The 18,628-nt window shown below is 31.2% G+C and overlaps 1 protein-coding gene and 1 long non-coding RNA gene across 3 annotated transcripts in view; one reads left to right on the top strand and one right to left on the bottom strand.

The window, feature by feature from the left end:
• Window positions 1–15,358, bottom strand: part of Khc-73 (Kinesin heavy chain 73) — a 187,638-nt gene extending 172,280 nt beyond the window's left edge. For both annotated transcript variants that reach the window (XM_088228830.1, XM_088228831.1), the window contains exons 1-2: window positions 15,122–15,358; window positions 5,860–5,947 (exon numbers count right to left, since the gene is read on the bottom strand). In XM_088228830.1, the coding sequence (XP_088084956.1) occupies window positions 5,860–5,947; window positions 15,122–15,176 (143 nt within the window). In that variant the 5' untranslated portion in view covers window positions 15,177–15,358. The remainder of the gene's footprint in view (window positions 1–5,859; window positions 5,948–15,121) is intronic.
• LOC148280147 (uncharacterized) lies at window positions 9,080–10,902 on the top strand. The gene is made up of 2 exons (XR_015822689.1): window positions 9,080–9,862; window positions 10,265–10,902. It is a non-coding gene; the product is annotated as an uncharacterized LOC148280147 (long non-coding RNA).
• Window positions 15,359–18,628: the final 3,270 nt, after the last annotated feature.

The following is an 18,628-nucleotide window of genomic DNA, read 5'->3' as shown; positions in this document are numbered from 1 at the left end:
TTTACGTTGGGGACACAGCGCGGGACGGTGCTTACTCGCGGACAAGGAAAAGGTGAGCTGTACATACTGCGGAGGGCCACATACGCATCAACATTGTGAAAATAAAGAACACGCTCCCAAGTGTAAAAATTGTATTCATAACAATACTAGGTTTAAGCTGACATTTCCGACGGATCACAGGGCCAACGATAAGATACACTGTAAATATTATGCTAAAATGTTGCACCTTGCCAAACAAAATATTGAATATTAAAATGAGTCATATATCGTTTTTTATGTGTGATTGCTTGTATGCACATATACGCAGTAAGCTCAAAATGCATTTAATAACTAAATGTAATAATGTAAATATTTTACTAGAACGCTACAAACCATTCTATAGATTATTAAGTGTATATTTTATTTTGTTTCCTTATTTGTATATAATGTATTTGATATGTAAATATTTAAATACGAATGTTATTGGTGCAATGATGTGTGATGAAAAAATACTTAAATTTTACTACATTCATGACAATATATTATCTAGTATTGTTTACATTTTAATCCGTGAACTGGTTTCACGCCTCATTTTTTATTTTTACTTTAGTGAACATACTCGTACGCGTAAATATTTTTATATGAATTTGGTAGATATGCAACTAAATCAACGGATATTTATATACAATTTAATGAGACTTATATTTTATAATAAAAATAAATCTCTTCAACAAGTACTAGTTTTAAAAGTTTTCATATACGTGCTTATAATGCACGGTGTTGTGTTTTCTAATTGTATAGGTATACTACTTGTAACATACATACTCTCTTTTATTTATTGTTTTACATTTTTAAGAATAGTATATGGTTATTCCATTGAAATATTAAAACTAAGGAAATATTTACTAAATTATATTTATTGCATTGAATATTATGACACGGCTAAAACTTGTATATATTATTTCATTTATAAATTTGTTGATATGACAATTTTTTTAACATATAATAGTCATACATCACTATTATATTTACCTCATCGGTTGTTTTTGAACCATATTATGTTACCTGCTTTTGTATACAATATTATGTTTTTTTATTCACTACAACTGTCACAAGTATATTTCTATATTTTATTTAGGCTTAAAAAGCTTCTTAAACACTGTGAACATATTTATATCTTGATAGATTGTATTATATTGAAAGGGAATATCATGCCATGAGTCTTGAATTTATAGATTACGAGAGCGACGTCGAATATATAAGAGTTAGCAAACTAGAGGATTTCATTGAATTAATTAATTGTAATAAGCGTTTAAATAATAAAATTACTTGTGTCCAGTTAAATATTCGCTCAATATGTAAATATTGGGATATATTCTATGCATATTTCAAGAACTGCTTACAGTTTATTGATGTTCTAATGCTATGTGAAACTTCGATCAAGGAACATGAAACCTGTTTTTATAATATATCAGAGTATAATTCTTTCAATTTTTGTAGAACTAATAAGCAGGGTGGCGGAATAATGCTATATATTAGTAAGAGGTTAGATTTTAATAAAAAAACAATACAAACCACTTTTTTCGAAAATGTATTTGGGACTTTGACTTTACCTAATAAAAGCAATGTACATATCCTGGCAATATATAGACCCCCAAATCTAAACAAACAGGGGTTCTTAAATGAAATCTCACTATTCCTCAAAGATAGTATAAATATAAATGAAAACTTATTGTTCTTAGGAGATATTAATTTAAATCTTTTGAATGAATTTGATCCGATGACTATCTCATATGAAAACATAATGACTGATAACTTTTTAGTAAAATGTATTTCCGACGTCACAAGGGAAGCGATAGTTAGAAATGGAATTACTATCTCATGTATAGACCACATATACTTGAGATATATTCCAAAAAAGGAAGGTGGTATGCGGCGAGAGGCGTTCTCCGCAAACATACGTGCCTGTGTATGCGAATACATGATAGCTGATCATTATACGACAGCGATTAGTTTTCAATTTGCCGCAAATAATAACTATCTAAATGCTGCCAAAAGTAAACCAACGTACATACTGTCACAGAAGTGTGTAGATAGACACATTACAAAATATGACTGGCATGCCCTCCTAGGGGAAAATGATGTCAACGCATTATACAATAAAATTAGTGAGAATTTTGCGAATATATATAAGGATAGTTTAGTTTTAGTTTCATATAAGAATAAAACCAGACCTCGCGCTGTTAAAGATTGGATGAATGGTGAAATATTGAATGATATAAAATTTAGAGACGTATTATTTAAGAAATGGAAAAGCTCCCCTGGCAATAAATATTACGAAAAGGAATATAAAAGGTTACGAAACAATCTAAATAAAAAAATTAACAAATTTAAGATCGCACATTACAATATGAAATTTCAAAATTGTTTCAATGATGTTAAAAAGACATGGGACGAATGTAACAGAATATTGGGCAGAAAATCTAAAACAAACTGTGATGAAGTTATTAAAAGGTACTTTGTTAACAATGATGATAACGTTGAAAAGGTCTCGAATGATTTTGCCGAGTATTTCTCTGAAAATGTGTCTCAAATGTTACACATCTGTGACAAGAAAATTGATAAATCAATATCTGAAGAGCTCCCCCACAGTCTATACTTACCTCAAGCTAAACTATTTGAAATCGTTAATATCATAAGGCTAATGAAAAACTCGAAAGCACCAGGAGCTGATCTAATCAGAATGGTTGATATTAAAAAACATATTGATATTCTAGGACCGATTGTAACGCATTTAATAAATAAAATTATATCTCAGGGCGAAATTCCATTGAAATTAAAATGCAGTATAATTAGACCAATATACAAAGGAGGTGATCATTCATTATTAGGAAATTATAGACCTATTAGTATTCTACCTGCTCTTGAAAAGATCTTTGAAAAATATGTATTATTAAAATTAACAAAATATCTCGAACTTTTTGGAATAATTGATATTAACCAACACGGTTTTCAAAAAAAGAAGAGTACTGAAACTCTTCTCCAAAGTTTTGCTAATTATGTTAATAATGAACTAAATAATAGAAAACATGTATTAATATTATTTATTGATTTTTCTAAGGCTTTTGATACTATAGATCATTGTAAACTATTAAAATGTTTAAATATAATCGGAATAAGAGGACCATTACTTAACCTCTTCAAAAACTACCTAACTAATAGAACAATGTCCGTAAGTATCGATAGTGCACAAAGCAGTAATAGAAATATCAAAGCAGGTGTCCCCCAGGGTTCCATATTAGGACCCATATTGTATATAATATATGTATCATTCATTAAAAATATTTTTTCACATGTTAAACACTTTGTTTATGCAGACGATACTGCTCTAGTTGTTTCGCATAGGGATATTAATAAATGTACTGAAATGTTGCAGGATGACTTTAATATTTTACAAATTTGGTGTCATGATGCGGGTCTTTTAATAAATGCCAAAAAAAGTCAATTAATGCATGTTAGATCGCCACACGCCAAAACAAATATGTTACCTATTGTAAAAACTCATAATTTTGAATGCCTTCATAACTCTACCTTTGATAGAGCTTGCTTATGCGATAAATTAAAAATTGTGAATGAATATGTTTATTTAGGTTTAACTATTGATAACTTTTTTAAGTGGAATATTCATGTTATGAAAACATGCAAACGGTTAAGATCTGTAGTTAGTCAACTACACAAATTAAAGTTTTTAGTTCCTCTCTCCACACTAAGATTAGTATATTTGTCTCTGGGAGAATCTATAATAAGATATGGGATCACTGCTTGGGGACATTCTTGTTCAACAAACATTAAATATGTACAAAATGTTCAAAATGCACTTGTCAAATTGATTGCACCCAATTATGTATACAATCAGAGGAATAATACCCCATTTATGTATGATAAATTAAATGTTTTACCAGTTAAGGGTATTTTATGGAGCAAAATTATTATTCAACAGATGTTCAGCTCGATATATAAAAATAAATTAGAACACAGCTATCTAACAAGATTTACATCTGTTGATGGCCTAGTAGTACCAAAATTTAAAAATAAATATGGACAACGTACGTTGGATTATATTGTTCCAAAAGTATTTAATTTGTTGCCACTTGACATGAAAACATGTCATAGTAAAAATAAAATTAAGTTTCTATTACGTAAGTGGTTAGTAGATAAAACGTTCCTATATTGATTTATTATTTATGTAGTATTTATGTAATACATTTTTTAATATTCTTTACTTATTATTATTTTTTTTACATATATACATTTTTTGAAAAAAAAAAAAATTTTATCCCTCATTAATTACATTTTTGTTATTTTCTTGGGTTAACCTTTTCTTTTCTTTTATTACTTTCTTACTTTCTTATTTCATTTACAAATGTAAAATGTTAGATCTTAATTTTAATATGTACTTTTAATTTTCTTACTATTTTTTTATATTTTTTTTCTGTAGATATGAATTGAAATTCTAGATTTACTTTACCTTGTTTAATTTATTTTCTTATCTTGTTTTGATTACATTTATGAGCACACACTATTTATATATGTGTCTATTATTTTTTTTTCTTTCTTATATTTAAAATATATTTAAGTAAATTACTATTCTTTAATTTTAATTGTATTATTTTACTCTATTTTCTTACTTAAAAAAAAAAAAAAAAAAAAAATCTTTAACTATTTTTATGTTTATTATTTTATACGTATACAGTGTTATGTCTGTACTCTTCTTATTTGATTATTAATTAAAACTAATGTCTGAGCACCCGATGACAAACTATTATTGAATAGTTTATCGGGACAAAATATATCTTAATACTTTGTTTTCTTCATAATGTATTATAATGTAATAATATGTATATTTTATTGAATAAAGACTCTAAAAAAAAAAAAAAAAAAAAAAAAAAAAAAAAAAAAAAAAAAAACTTCCGACATTTTCACATGCGAAGGTGACGTTAAACTGGCCAAGAGAAATTATTGATTGTCCAGATAGTAATGGAGATACAGAATAAGTTACCATTCAGCAATAGACAACAGTTTACGCGGACAATCACAAAGAATCGATCGGACTTTAATTATTCAACGGGAATAAACAGTCCAACGAAAATACCTCACGGGGATTCTTGATCTGGCTGGCTCTCGACGATTTTAAGAACTCGTATTTAAAGGTTGGAAGTCCAATAAGCACAATCTTATCATATTAAGCGCAAATGTTTGAAAGTATTTATAGCAGTTAAAAAAGGACAACATCGCTCATTCACTAAAAAAGCAAATATTTTTGCCGATCCACACGGTAAAACCTGACAAATAAACTGACATCATTCTGATTCTGACATCGGTAACCACAAAATACGAGACTAAGACAGAAAGAAAAATATTTTCGAAAGTAACAATGGTGTATATGTAGTACGTCTTCGTGGTGTAATAATCAGCGCGTTAGCCTACCAGGCAAGAGGTCTCGGGTTCGATTCCCGACATGGTTGATATGAAATATTTATTTAAAAGGGTGTTTTCACACTAGAATATTTCATAGTCCCTGTACTGGTACCTGAAGCGTAAGACTGATCATCTTACCTTCATATAACAAAAGTGGTCACGATACGCTGCGATTGGTCTACCGATGCAGTGCTCTATGCACCATTGGGTGCGGAAAGGGAATGATGATAATGATATGCAGTATTTTATTTTCATTTAGGCATTCCATCCTATGAAGGGTGATGTGTATGTAGTACTTGCATGTGCGTTTGTTATTTTTGAAAGTTCGTAATACAAAAAACACTGGAGAACGACTGGCTTACACAAAATTGTTATGGTAAAGAAGTAATCCCAAAATCTTACCTGTCTATTTTGTCGAGTGAAGTCGGGATCTGCAGTATGGTCTGCTGACCTTCCATATCCACAACACATTGTGTGCTGAGCTCGAGTTCTAGAAAAAGAAAGCATTCAAAATTGATTAATATGTTTTATCATCAAATTATCCGTGATGAAATTACATTTTAAATTAAAAGTAACAGTTTGAAGATAACAGCTACAGTAAAAGCGCTATTTTGTCAAATTAACAAGTTAATAGAAAAGTACCAAGCATTTAAAAAAAAAATTATAACAAAATAGAACGAAAACGTAAATAATTTAAAGCATTAAAAAAAAACATGTAATAAAATGGCGCAGAAAAAGCTAATTATTATTACTATAGTGTGGATATCAATATCTGTGTCCAGGAGAATAAAGAATACAGTTCTGTGTGTGAAATAGAACCAAAACCGGACGAGTGTTTTTGACTCGATGCACACTGGGGCCAAATTACCAAAAGGTGTCGTTAACTCATAAAAGCTATGTATATAGCTTTAAATGAAAGGTTTTAATGTAACTAAGTAGGTTTATGAAAATAAGAAACAAATTCATAAATATATATACTTTATTTACCATTTACAAGTTAATATACGTTAATTACTACAGTCTTACTATTTTATATTTGCATATTAACATGTTTTTTTTTTATTTGGACAAAGTGCAGCGTAGCGTATAATTTTTACGTGTTTTGAAAGAACGTCTACATAAAATCACAACACCATTTTTTTTTTACCCTTTATTATATATTTTTGAGTCACCGTCATGATCAGAATCATCATTTACACTTTGGGTGGAGGGCCCTACAGATGGAAGTATTATGAGATCCAAAGCGTCTTTTGGGAGTCTAGTTAGTTTTTTTGTCAATTTTCTCTTTCATATTTCTCATTAATCGATGAGATTAAAAAATAAAATTAAAATATCACTTTTATTTGGCTACATTTCCTCGAGTGGTACTCCCTAAACTTTTTAAATTTTTTGTTATGTGCTTTACGGCGCATTCGCTAGCCATGCTTGAGGTTTAAGGTTCGATTCCTGGCAGGGTGGACGTGTATCGGTTTTTTAATGCGGTTCTACACTGCAATATTTCATTATACCTGGCATAAGACTGGTCACCTTACCTTCCATGTAACAGAAGACAGAAGTGATCTAGGTACCCTGCAATTAGAGCACCAATACAGTGCCATTACTGAGTGCAGATAGGGAAAATGTGTTTATGATGGAAATCGAAGTTATCATGTTTAACAATGTGAAAGTTAAATAGAATATTGGTCGTGGTCCCGTGGCTAGTGTTGCTGACTAGCGGATCAGAGGTCCGACGTCCGAGATAGGAACCCACCCCACTCTACCCCAACATGATTTCCATTTTCTAATGGTGAGTTATTTACTCGTTGAAAATGCCCACCAAATTTGAAATATTTGGGTATTTTTTTATATATACATACCGGTTACAGCTTGAATTTATTTCAAATGAAACACTTTCGAATTTTCACCACATAAGAGTTTAATCATAGTTTCATATATTATAACACAACTAGTTTCGGGTATTTTGAATTGCCCATCATCAGGTGTAAATATAAACTTAACTAAAATATATACACAGATTAGTACTTAGGTACTGATAGGGTCGGGTGGAAGGAGGAAGGCAAATAAATTCAATATGTTTTTTCCACAAAGTAAATGCTGAAACAATAAATAATATACGGTTACAGCTTGCCCTCCACATACCGCACACCGCATCTGATTACTTAAGTCTCCTTAACGGTGTCCACATACAAGGAAAAAATACTTGTTGGAGAACGGAACAGCTACCCAAAGAAGTTCTCTGTAATTTGATAGCATTGGTATCTTTGTGCAGAAAAAAGAAAATCCAGAAGTACATGATATCTAAGGAAAGGGGAAAGGAGTTCTTCACTGACTGGGATTTCTGATTGCGCATGATCAACTTGCCGAAATGATGACATAACGTTTTAAAGCCTTAAAATTATATTTGGATAACACCATATTTGTATTGATTCATTTATAACGTATTTTTTCATGACTGGTATATATTCAGCGATAATATGCTTAGGTACTCGTTAGTTTATAACAACCAAATTGCAAGTAAAACAAAATGCATTCAGGAAATGACTGCACTCTGTAGTGCAGTTCCTGCCGCGAGTAACAAGAAGTAACACCCTCGCAGTCCATTGACTGCATCTAGTTGTGATTAACGCTCACACGAGAGACAAAACAATGCGATAAATCAAAACATAATGAAATACGAACACTAGTAGATATCCTACCGCGAACTCTGTACGAGACAACTTATATGAATAAAAATATTAAATTTGCGTTACATCCTACATCAGCTGTTTAATGCAACGTGTTCGTATACGAGGGCGGATTGATAATGAAGCTACCTAGCGCTAGATGGCAGCACAAACACAAAAAAGGTTTATTTTTTCCAAATTGCGATCTGTCAAACGGCAGCTGTTAAAATGTCACCCAAATTCATCGATTAGTTTATTTGTTGTAGTCAACAACTTTTGTGGTTCTTGAAAAATGGAAAAAAGCGAATTTCGTGCAGTGATTAAACACTATTATTTGAAAGGAAAAACGGCGAAAGGGACAAAAGAAAAGCTCGATAAACATTACGGTGAGTCTGCTCCGTCAGATTACATGGTAAAATATTGGATTGCTGAATTTAAACGCGGCCGAACAAGCACTGCAACAATACCATCAACAGGAAGGCCAAAAGAGGTGGTCACTGAAGAAAATATCAAGAAAATCCTCGATATAGTTACGAATGATCGCCGAGTGAAGTTGCGTGAGATTGTTGAAATGGTAAACATCTCATATGAAAAAGCTATCGGCAAGATGGGTGCCGTGTTAGCTCAGTGTCGAAAAAAAACGAGTTCGAGAGACCACTTCGGGGGCTTAGGGTCATAAGGGCGAACTTACAAAAAATGCTGTTTTGTGTTAAGTACTAATCTGATATCCAAACAAAATATCCTGTTAGTGACAAAAAGATGAAACTCATCCGATAAGTAGTTACCTAGATAAATTTGTGTGAAACTACAAATGAAGCGTTTTGTTTAAAGTCAGAAGAATAAAACGCCTTTTACATCATTTTGTTAATTTACTAATGTAAGCGCAAGTTAGGGTCATATAGACGAAAGCGTAGTTTCATATTTTTGTCTCTAAAACATTTTATGCTCTATTAACTGTATTTTTTATTTTCTTTATTTGTTACCCTTAAAAGACAGTATTATTTTTTGAAAACTGTTTTATCATTTATCTCAAAACTGTGTTTTTGTAGTTTCGCCCTTATGACCCTTAACCCCCCGACTTTACAGCAGTGTTTGGACATGATAAAGCGTAATCCTGTTGATTTTTGGCGTCGATTAATAACTGTTGATGAAACGTGGGTGCACCACTATACATACACCTGAAACCAAAAATCAATCGAAACAATGGGTGGAAGCCAGTGGAAGTGGAAGTGCTGGACAAAACAGAAAATTTCTAAGATAGTTAATGAATCCCAATTTTACTTAAAGGTTTCCAACAATAAATGCCACTCGTGTAAATATATTTACATGTAATTAAAATGCAGTGCATACTTTTCATTATTGATATAATGTCATTACTTATTTTATTTTAATATTTATTTATTTAATCGGTTTATCAGTAAATAGGTACATTGCTTACAAAATATAGGTGGAAAACTTAGTTGAATAATTAATTAATACTTTTTTGAAAGTATCGACTGAAAAATCCAATTTAGATATCTGCCACTTACCACACACTTTATATTTTGTTCTCATTAAATTAATAATGGATGGAAAATACGCATTTAGCTAACTTTATATTATGAGTACTACATTTATGTATAAATACGTATAAACGAATTATATTATCAACGACGAACTTTATTATTATTAGTGAAACTTTTGAAGGTGACCGGAGTTAAGGTATTTAAGTAAGCCCTTTAATAATGTTATCAAACAACAATGTTTGATTATGTCCAAATGCTTGCAGACTGGCTGGATTTCCTCCCTAGGGAGTTGTTCATATTTAAATTTATTTCAACAGAGAGGGAAAAAGTTTTCGAGAAGAAATTTGGAAGTCTAGGCATTTACAGGGCTTATGACCTGTCATTGGCTGGTCAATCTCACCCCACCCACGTGATAAAGGTTTCAGCTCTTTCACTTCACAAAAGTCAACAGATGGAAGAGTTGAGGAAATGTGGATGTTCAAACATGGGCAGAATGGTGAATGTTACACAGTGTGTAAAGTGGCCACTTAAACCAGCCAATGACAGGTCATAAGCCCTGTAAATGCCTAGACTTCCAAATTTCTTCTCGAAAACTTTTTCCCTCTCTGTTGAAATAAATTTAAAAATGTTATCAAACAGTTTATAATGTATAGTAAAGTTTTAAAAAAACATTTTTAGACTAGCCTTTATTTAAAATAAAAGTTGGTGCGTTGCAATAATGGAGGAAAAAACATATATGTATGATTTAATATGTGGAAAAATAATATTTTCCATTCCAGAAACCCTAGATTTCTAAATAAGTTAATTTTACATAGATGCAATACGACTGCAGCTTTAAATCATTAATCGTATGCTGTAAAAAAATACTTAAATAGTCTTCCCAAAGCCGTAAAATCAATATCAAATATTAAAACATTTAAATCTAAATTTTAAAAAACACATAAGATCGCATTTCGACAGCATTTAACCTACTTTCATAATTATTTTTCCAATTCTATACTTCGCTCCCATACATTAGAGGTGGAACTGGAACTCCATTGTGAACTGCTAGTTTTGCCTCCTGCGATAAACATTTGTATGCCAAAGTAGATTTTAGCGCACCGGTCACCCTGTACAGAAGGAAGTTAACAGTTATACCACTCAATTTTGCTCCCATTCTTAAATCTTTTAGTTCTTTCATACAGTTATCGATGTATACGTTGAACAAGTATTACACATCCCTTTTTGACTCCTTTAGGAATGTTAAACCACGACGTGAATGACCCATTCACCTTCACACATGCTGTGCTGTCCTTGTATAGTGACGCAATAGCCCTTGCCAGGTTACTATTCACTCCATACTCCGAAAAAACCTTCCATAGTTTCTCTCTATCAACTCTATCAAATGCCTTTGGAAATGCGCAGAAAAGTTTCTGGTGTTTAGCCAGAAACTTTTCTGTCATATTTTGCATGGCAAATATTTGATCCATACATCCTCTTCCATTCATAAATCCACTTTGTATATCCCACACTCTATCTTTAGTCACTTTTCTTACTCTCTCAATCAGCATTCTGCCATATATCTTACCAACAGCGCTCAAAAGGCTGATGGCTCTATAGTTTCCGTAGTCCACCCTAGAGCCTTTTCCCTTATATAGAGGCATAACAACAGCCTACAAGAAACTGATGGTAAACATTTGGAGGAATAAGCACATAAGACTGGAGGCTTATTCTGTCACAACGGCGGCCTCCGTGGTGTAGTAGTCAAGACGCTTGACTCACGCACGGAAGGTTCCGGGTTCGATTCCCGGTGAGAAAACAAAAATTTAAAATGTAATTTTTCTCAAACCTGGGTGTTCTGTGATGTAATTCACCACTGTAATAGGTCCTCCTGGCCTGTTGTGGTGCAAAAATAAATAAAACGATTTCGTTTCGTAAGTAAGTTCGTTCGTCATATATCCATCTTACTCTAACGCAATCAAAACCGTATTTCGCTCTCGTTCCCTCTCATGCGAAACGAATGAATTTACTAAACGAATAACTTACAGAAAAAGGCCACTGGATAGTAAAATGAGAATATACAAAATGCGTGTTAGACCAATAGCCACCAACATAATCTTTTTTGACAGAATATCTTTTGACAATTATCAAGGTATTCCGAAAAGGCTTCTGTATTTAAATCGGGCGGTAAATAAACCGTCTCAATATTTTAAGACTTACCCATAGATCCTCAGCATTGGTTTCTCAGGATTTCATTTTCGTTACCACTAAATGATTCTTAGTTGCCAAAAGCACTCCGCCTCCCATGTTTTTGATACAAGAGGGAGACTCATGGTCACGTCTAAAGACAATGTAGCGGTTACCTATAAATTCTTCACTATTATATGATGAGTTTAACCATGTTTCTGTGAAACGGGTATATCAATATCCTAGTTAAGAATTTCTAGTGATATTTTTTCCAATTCTGTGCGAATACCTCCTTAGGTATTGATTAAAAATACTCAAAATTTTTCTAAAGTTAAGGTGATTTAGGTTCATTTAGAACTTGCTTAGAATAAAGGATGGAACAAAAAATAATGAAAAAAAATATATTAAGTTTTGACACAAATATGCTTATCTATACGATTTTAAGATCGAATAACAATTGCGGGGTAATTTTTGATTTTTCTCACATACGAATACACCTTTCCGTCCCTAATCCAAACAAACTTGAAATCGTTGTATTTTACTGTACGTCGTACTGCGGCGTGTAGATCTTTGTTTGCTGAGGTAAAATGCCCTGCGACGTAGACAGGAAACTTCCCATTGTAATTGGGGCCCTGGTGGTAAGTGTTAAGCTTGTCCAGGGGCGATATTTTACTGAATTTTCTAACTGCATATAAGATTTTCGTCTCTTTTTTGAGGACTGGATGGTGAAATAATTATATTGCGCGGTTTCTGCGATTGAGGGTTCATTTTTGGAACCCTATGGCAGCCAATAATTAAGTCTTTTATTTTATTGGTGAGTGTACTTCCCGTACACCGGAAATCTATCACAACACAATCATCATTGAATCGGAAGAACTAGAAACGTCGTTCAAAATGGTTCGTTTTTATTAAAATCATTTTAATAACTTTTTTATACATTTTCAAGAAACTTCGCCGTAAAATTTAATGCTCTAATTTTTACCGCGAGTAAGAAACATTTTTTATATCCAATTTCCCGTAGCACTGAACCACCTCATTGCAACTGATGTTGCCTAAGGTTGTCAATGTCGAAGTTGGAACTCGGACAGCCTCAAAGCATTGGTGATTAAACCAACTGGTCCAGGAAGAAGTGTAAAAATTGAAAATTATTTTTAGGCGTTGCCTAGTATTTACGTAGTGAAATAATTCAGTCAGATAAAACTCACCCGCATTAATAATGGTTTCAGCTCTTTAACGAACACCACATAAGAAAGGATGAAAGAAATATGGATGTTCAAAAATATGCAGAATGGTGAATGCTACAGAATGTGCAAAGCGGCCACTTAAGCCAACCATTGACAGGTCATTAGCCGTGTAAATGCCTAGACTTCCACATTCTCTTCCCTAAAATGTTCTGCATCCCTATTGCAATATGTTATTTTTTAAACTTAAAATTATCCCTAATCCTGGCCAAAGGATTTATAATGTCTTTGCTTATTTAGTTTTGGTCCATTGAACAGCCTACCAAGAGAGGTGGGTAGTTTCCACGCTGGGAGTATCAGTTTTAGACTATTCTCTAACTATGTATCGTAATGTACATTGGTGATTTAGTTGTCTTATTTTTTTTAATTGTTTTTATAGACTACAAGTTATATGTGTGTACCTTTAAATTTTATACTTTTATTTACATGTTTAAAAAAATACTTATAATATGTACCTAATAAACAACATGAATAATTTCTATGCGAGTAAGAAGTCACCCTTTTTGCGTTATACAAGTCGGATAGGTCAAGGGGGTTATTTACGGCCAATTTTTATTCCACTAAAACAATATCGTTCATAAAGCAAGTAACGCCAGCATTATAATAAATATATGTACACTGGCGTTTTTATTAGTAAATCAACACTAAACACGTAAATAAACATTGATAATACATTCCTTCATTTTAAAGCCAGATAATGCAAACAACTTTTGTTTTTATTAATGTAATATGCGAAGTGCGAAGCGGTAGATGGAATAATAATTTAATTTACGAGGAGCGGTAATAACGATAGACGGGGAACGGGTAATGGTAGGTACTTGTAATATTTCCGGGTGCTTTATTTTGGCATATTATATTTCTTCTCTAGATTGCAGATTAACTTGGAACATAATCTGCGTACAGATTGCAGGTGAGGTAGCGTAGCCGAGTGCCCTGTATTTTAGCTCTCGCAATATTATTATTGGCTGTGTCCTGTATTTTGATAAGAAGAATATGGGACCATACTTAGGTAGTATAATATTCCCGGTGTCCCATTTTTACGCTAAATCCGATAATTAAAAAAAAAGTTTATACATATATTATTATTATTATGTTACTACGTAGTAAATGAGCACATGGGGTTGATCTGCAGACTGCAGGAAAAAAATATTTAGATCTTGGAAATAGTTAGATTGACGATGTGAAGTTTCAATAAAATTATGTTCCGTTATATCATAGTAAACCATACACGCTTATGCAATAATCATATAAAGAAAATACCAGTAAGTATGGTTTATCTTATAAAAATATATTATCATAAGTTTAGTACTATGAAAAATATTATTTACCTTTGTTCAAATTTTATGCTACATAATCGGAAAAGTTGTCGATTGGCTGGAGCAAAATCCCTTGTAAAATAATTCAACAGTAATAAGGATTTCACAAAAATATCTTGATTTGACAAAATAAGCGTATCTTCATATTTTAAAAAATCACAACGTACAACAAATAAAGTAAATCAATTTAAAAATGAAATTATTTTATCGTGCTTTATCTTTGTCAAGTGTTATAGTATGCATTCTACATCTATTATAGGTGAATGAATACAACACGAAACTATCGGGAATAAACATAATTGCCTTCACGTAAGGTAAGGTATTACGCATTTTTGTATAAAGTAATGAATCATAACAATAACAGCGTTTTTTCTTTGTACGTTACCTTGCAAACAATAATGTTTTTATTTAACAGAGATCGTTCGTCGTCTGTATCTATGTGCGCGGTCACCAGATTAAATTCGGGCATGAACCGAAAATTGATGATCAATCGTTCAAATATTCATACAGTAAAATCTATTATTTTTTCAACAAGCTCACTTACCGATAGCAGGTACACGTCACACCTTTAATTATCAAATTCAAGGTTTACAGCACAACAATTATTGTGAACAGTAGAATAAGTTAACTTATTTAGAGTCAATAAAAAAAATAAAAAAATAATTATAAATTCAGATATTAAAATATAACCTGGCAAATTAAACCATTTTGCACAATTAGAGAATAAAAATTCCCGTCAACCCTGTATTTATTTATTATTGATAACAGCCTACCTCGCCTGTTGAAGGGTCGAACTCGAACAGCAACTTTAATTTTATCAGTAGACATTTTGTTTTCACTTAATTAAAAATATAATCAACACTTGTTAAAACACACAAATTATCACACAGATTTACAACACTTTCACCCAATATCAAAAATAACGAAATACATTATTCCGCCTTAACACTCCGAGAACTGCGAAATGACACTAGCCGCCATATTGCTTTTTCACAGAAAATGTTAGTGTTACCATATCAAATATTTAGTTTATAATGCGGGATATTTTTCTTATTTTTATAACAATAATGGGGTTTGTAGGACCATACCTTAAACTGGGGTTAGTAGTCCAAAAGTAAATATAGTTTTGCGGTATTTTTTTTAAACGAGGCCTGATTAACTAAACATACTTAAAAAGCTAAAGGAGTACTTGAGGTCCTAGAGGGTGCCATGAAAATGGTCAGATGAGGAAAAATATTTTTAAATTGCCATGTTTCGATGGAATGGCTTAATTAATATGTTTAAATGTTTTTTTTCTTATCTTAATGTTTATTGACTAAAATTTTTAATGAAAACGAGACAAAATTTAATATGGGTCTTAGGGCGGAACAGATTATACTTACTTGTTAAAACATTTTAACATTATATTTTATGTAATAATATTTACAAATCCTTTATTACGAGTGTTTTAACAATATAAGTTATAAATTAAAAATAAATTTATTTGAATATAAGTTTATTTACTTTACAATTGAAGTCCATCAAGAATAATAAGGATGTTAAGTGAAAGGAGAAATCGGATGGAAAAAAAAGTTTCCTTACACGCAGTAGGTAAACATTAGAGCATTATTTAATTGTATGGCGAAGCTTGAAAATGTATGAAGAAATTGATAAAAATGAACTACTTTGAAATCTATCAGAATTTTTTTTAAACTAACCAATGATAAAGTGTTTTGATAGGTTTCCGGGAAGCCAACTCACAAATCAGCAGAACTCACCGACGGACTTTGTCAGTCATCGGCGGAATAATTACAAAATTTTGATAATACGATTCCACGACGGAAAACGAAATCAAAATCATTATTAATTCTATGAAGGCTAGCAGCTCTTCAAGCACTAACGAAATTACATTGTAAACTGTTAAAACCATCCGCAATGATATATTGAAGCCACCTTGTTTCCTTATTAATAAAAACATAAAAGAAAGCAACGGAACGGGGTATGTACCCTTGCTAGCTGGGCAAAGTGAACATGGAATTATATTTTGATAAAAAGTGTAAATAAATAAAGCACCTTTCCAAAAAGTTTAAAATTAGGATCAGTAATACCCGTATATAAGGTCGGTAATAAATTAGTTATAATTAACTATAGACCCATAGTTATGGGTCTATAGTTAATTATTTCTAATTTACTATATTAAATACATTTTCAAAAATTATTGAAAATGTTATCAAACTTCAATTATCTACAAATCTAGAAAATAATAACATTTTGTCAGAAAATCAATTCGGTGTAAGAGAAAAGAAAAGAACAACAGATGCAATAGCAAAAATCATCCAGTTTATTAACTAATCGTTTAGATAGAGGTGATAAATATATTGGTATCTTTCTCGATCTATCTAAAGCACTTGATTTTATAAATCATGATACACTTTTCCAAAAACTTAGAGGAATAAGCATTGACAATGAAGAACTAAAATTATTTCAAAGTTATATGCACGACAGAACACAAGTTGTCAAAATAAATAATGAAATAAGTGACCAAACCAATATTACCTACAGAGTACCTCAAGGTAGTATTCTAGAACCAATCTTATTCTTAATCTACATGAATGATCTGTGCCATTTAAATATCGATGGATCTGTTATAAGTTTTGATGATGATACCGTTCTATTATTCGAAGGGAACATTTGAAAAAGCTGAAAAATATCTGAATATAGTAAAGGCATGGCTAGATACTAATTACTTAACTCTTAATAAATCTAAAACTAACTTCATTCCATTTCAAACCAGTTCTAGAAACTATTCACAAAATGCTTATCTTAACATCAAACTACAAAATAATAATTGTCTTCAAAGTGCTCATTGTAATTGCCCAATTTTGGATAGGACAGACAATGTCAAATACTTAGGAGTTATTATTAATATAAATTTGAAGTGGAAACTGCAAATTGAAAATATTACTAATAAACTTAAAAGACTAACGTATACATTCAAAACAATTCGAAATATAGTTAACGTACAGAGACTTCTGAAGATTTATTTTGCATTGTGTCAATCAATTTTGGAGTACGGTATTATCGGTTGGGGTGGTGCGAGTGATACAGTTTTAAATAGTACATTTGTTGCACACAAATCCATGATTAAAATAATGCTGAGTCCCGATTCAGACACCTACTGAAAAAATATTCCACAAATCACAACTTATGACACCAAAACAATACTCACTTACAGATTCAAAAACTACTCTCACTCAAATGAAAAACATAACCTCTACAATACGTCAAATACAAATAATATAATCACTAGATCCTTTACACAAAGGCAACTTAAACGAATACAAACTAATACCACACACAATTTTGTCCGAAAAGACAAAATGATTTTTAGTATTATTCAATTAAAATCTATAACCTACTTCCACTATCTATTAAAACAATTAGTAACGAGAAAATGTTTAAAAAGGCTATAAAAAAATGAATAGTGGAGCTAGGTAGAAGTAAAATGGATTGTCTCATTCGCCCAAACCAATATTGAGTCAATTGCTCCACAAGTGTATAGCTTATGTTAGGTTTTTGTTATTTTCATTGTGCGTTTTGTAATATAAATAATATAGATGTAAATAAATACGTAGTGTTTTAAACTTTCTAAATATTTTATTGGTTATGTCTGTTTATTAAGTTAGTCTTCTTTGTTTATTCTCAAATGTAAAAACATTTTAAATAAGTATATTGTCAAGTGTCCTCGGCACGAGTAATCCCAGTAAGGTCACATTATTTTGATTATTAATTATAGTTTATAAGAGAAAAATATGCATAAATAAATTAATATATATATATATATATATATAAATAGAAATGGTCATATATATATTTAATTTGGGAGTCTATTAATAAATGCAAAAAATAATAAAAACCCAGTAAACTTCGAATCCAATTAAAATATAATTGGCTGAGAGACGAGTTTAAAAAACGCTACCTTCATTTTGGTTTCTTTTTTAAAACAAATGTTACATTTTAATTATTCAATCATGTTATTTATCTTTTCTATCAGAATTAAACGAAAATAATTATTATCATAACAAATAATAAATTTAGAAATGCTATGAGGTCCTAAAATATATTCCATGCTTATTTTCGCCATGAGTATTTTCAAATTCACTCGGAGTTGTTAATGTGTATTGCATTACTTAAAAACAAACATAAACTTTTTTGTTTTTTTTATTGAGGTCGCAAATTTTGTAGATTTGATTGTTGCATTCGAAATTGGAAAAAAACTTGGAAATAATCTTTAAAATCTT

This window comes from Micrasema longulum, unplaced genomic scaffold (genome assembly GCF_059751315.1).
Source record: "Micrasema longulum isolate JH-2025_06_02 unplaced genomic scaffold, ASM5975131v1 h1tg000611l, whole genome shotgun sequence".
NCBI lineage: Eukaryota > Metazoa > Arthropoda > Insecta > Trichoptera > Brachycentridae > Micrasema > Micrasema longulum.
This window is presented reverse-complemented; position numbering and strand designations above follow the sequence as displayed.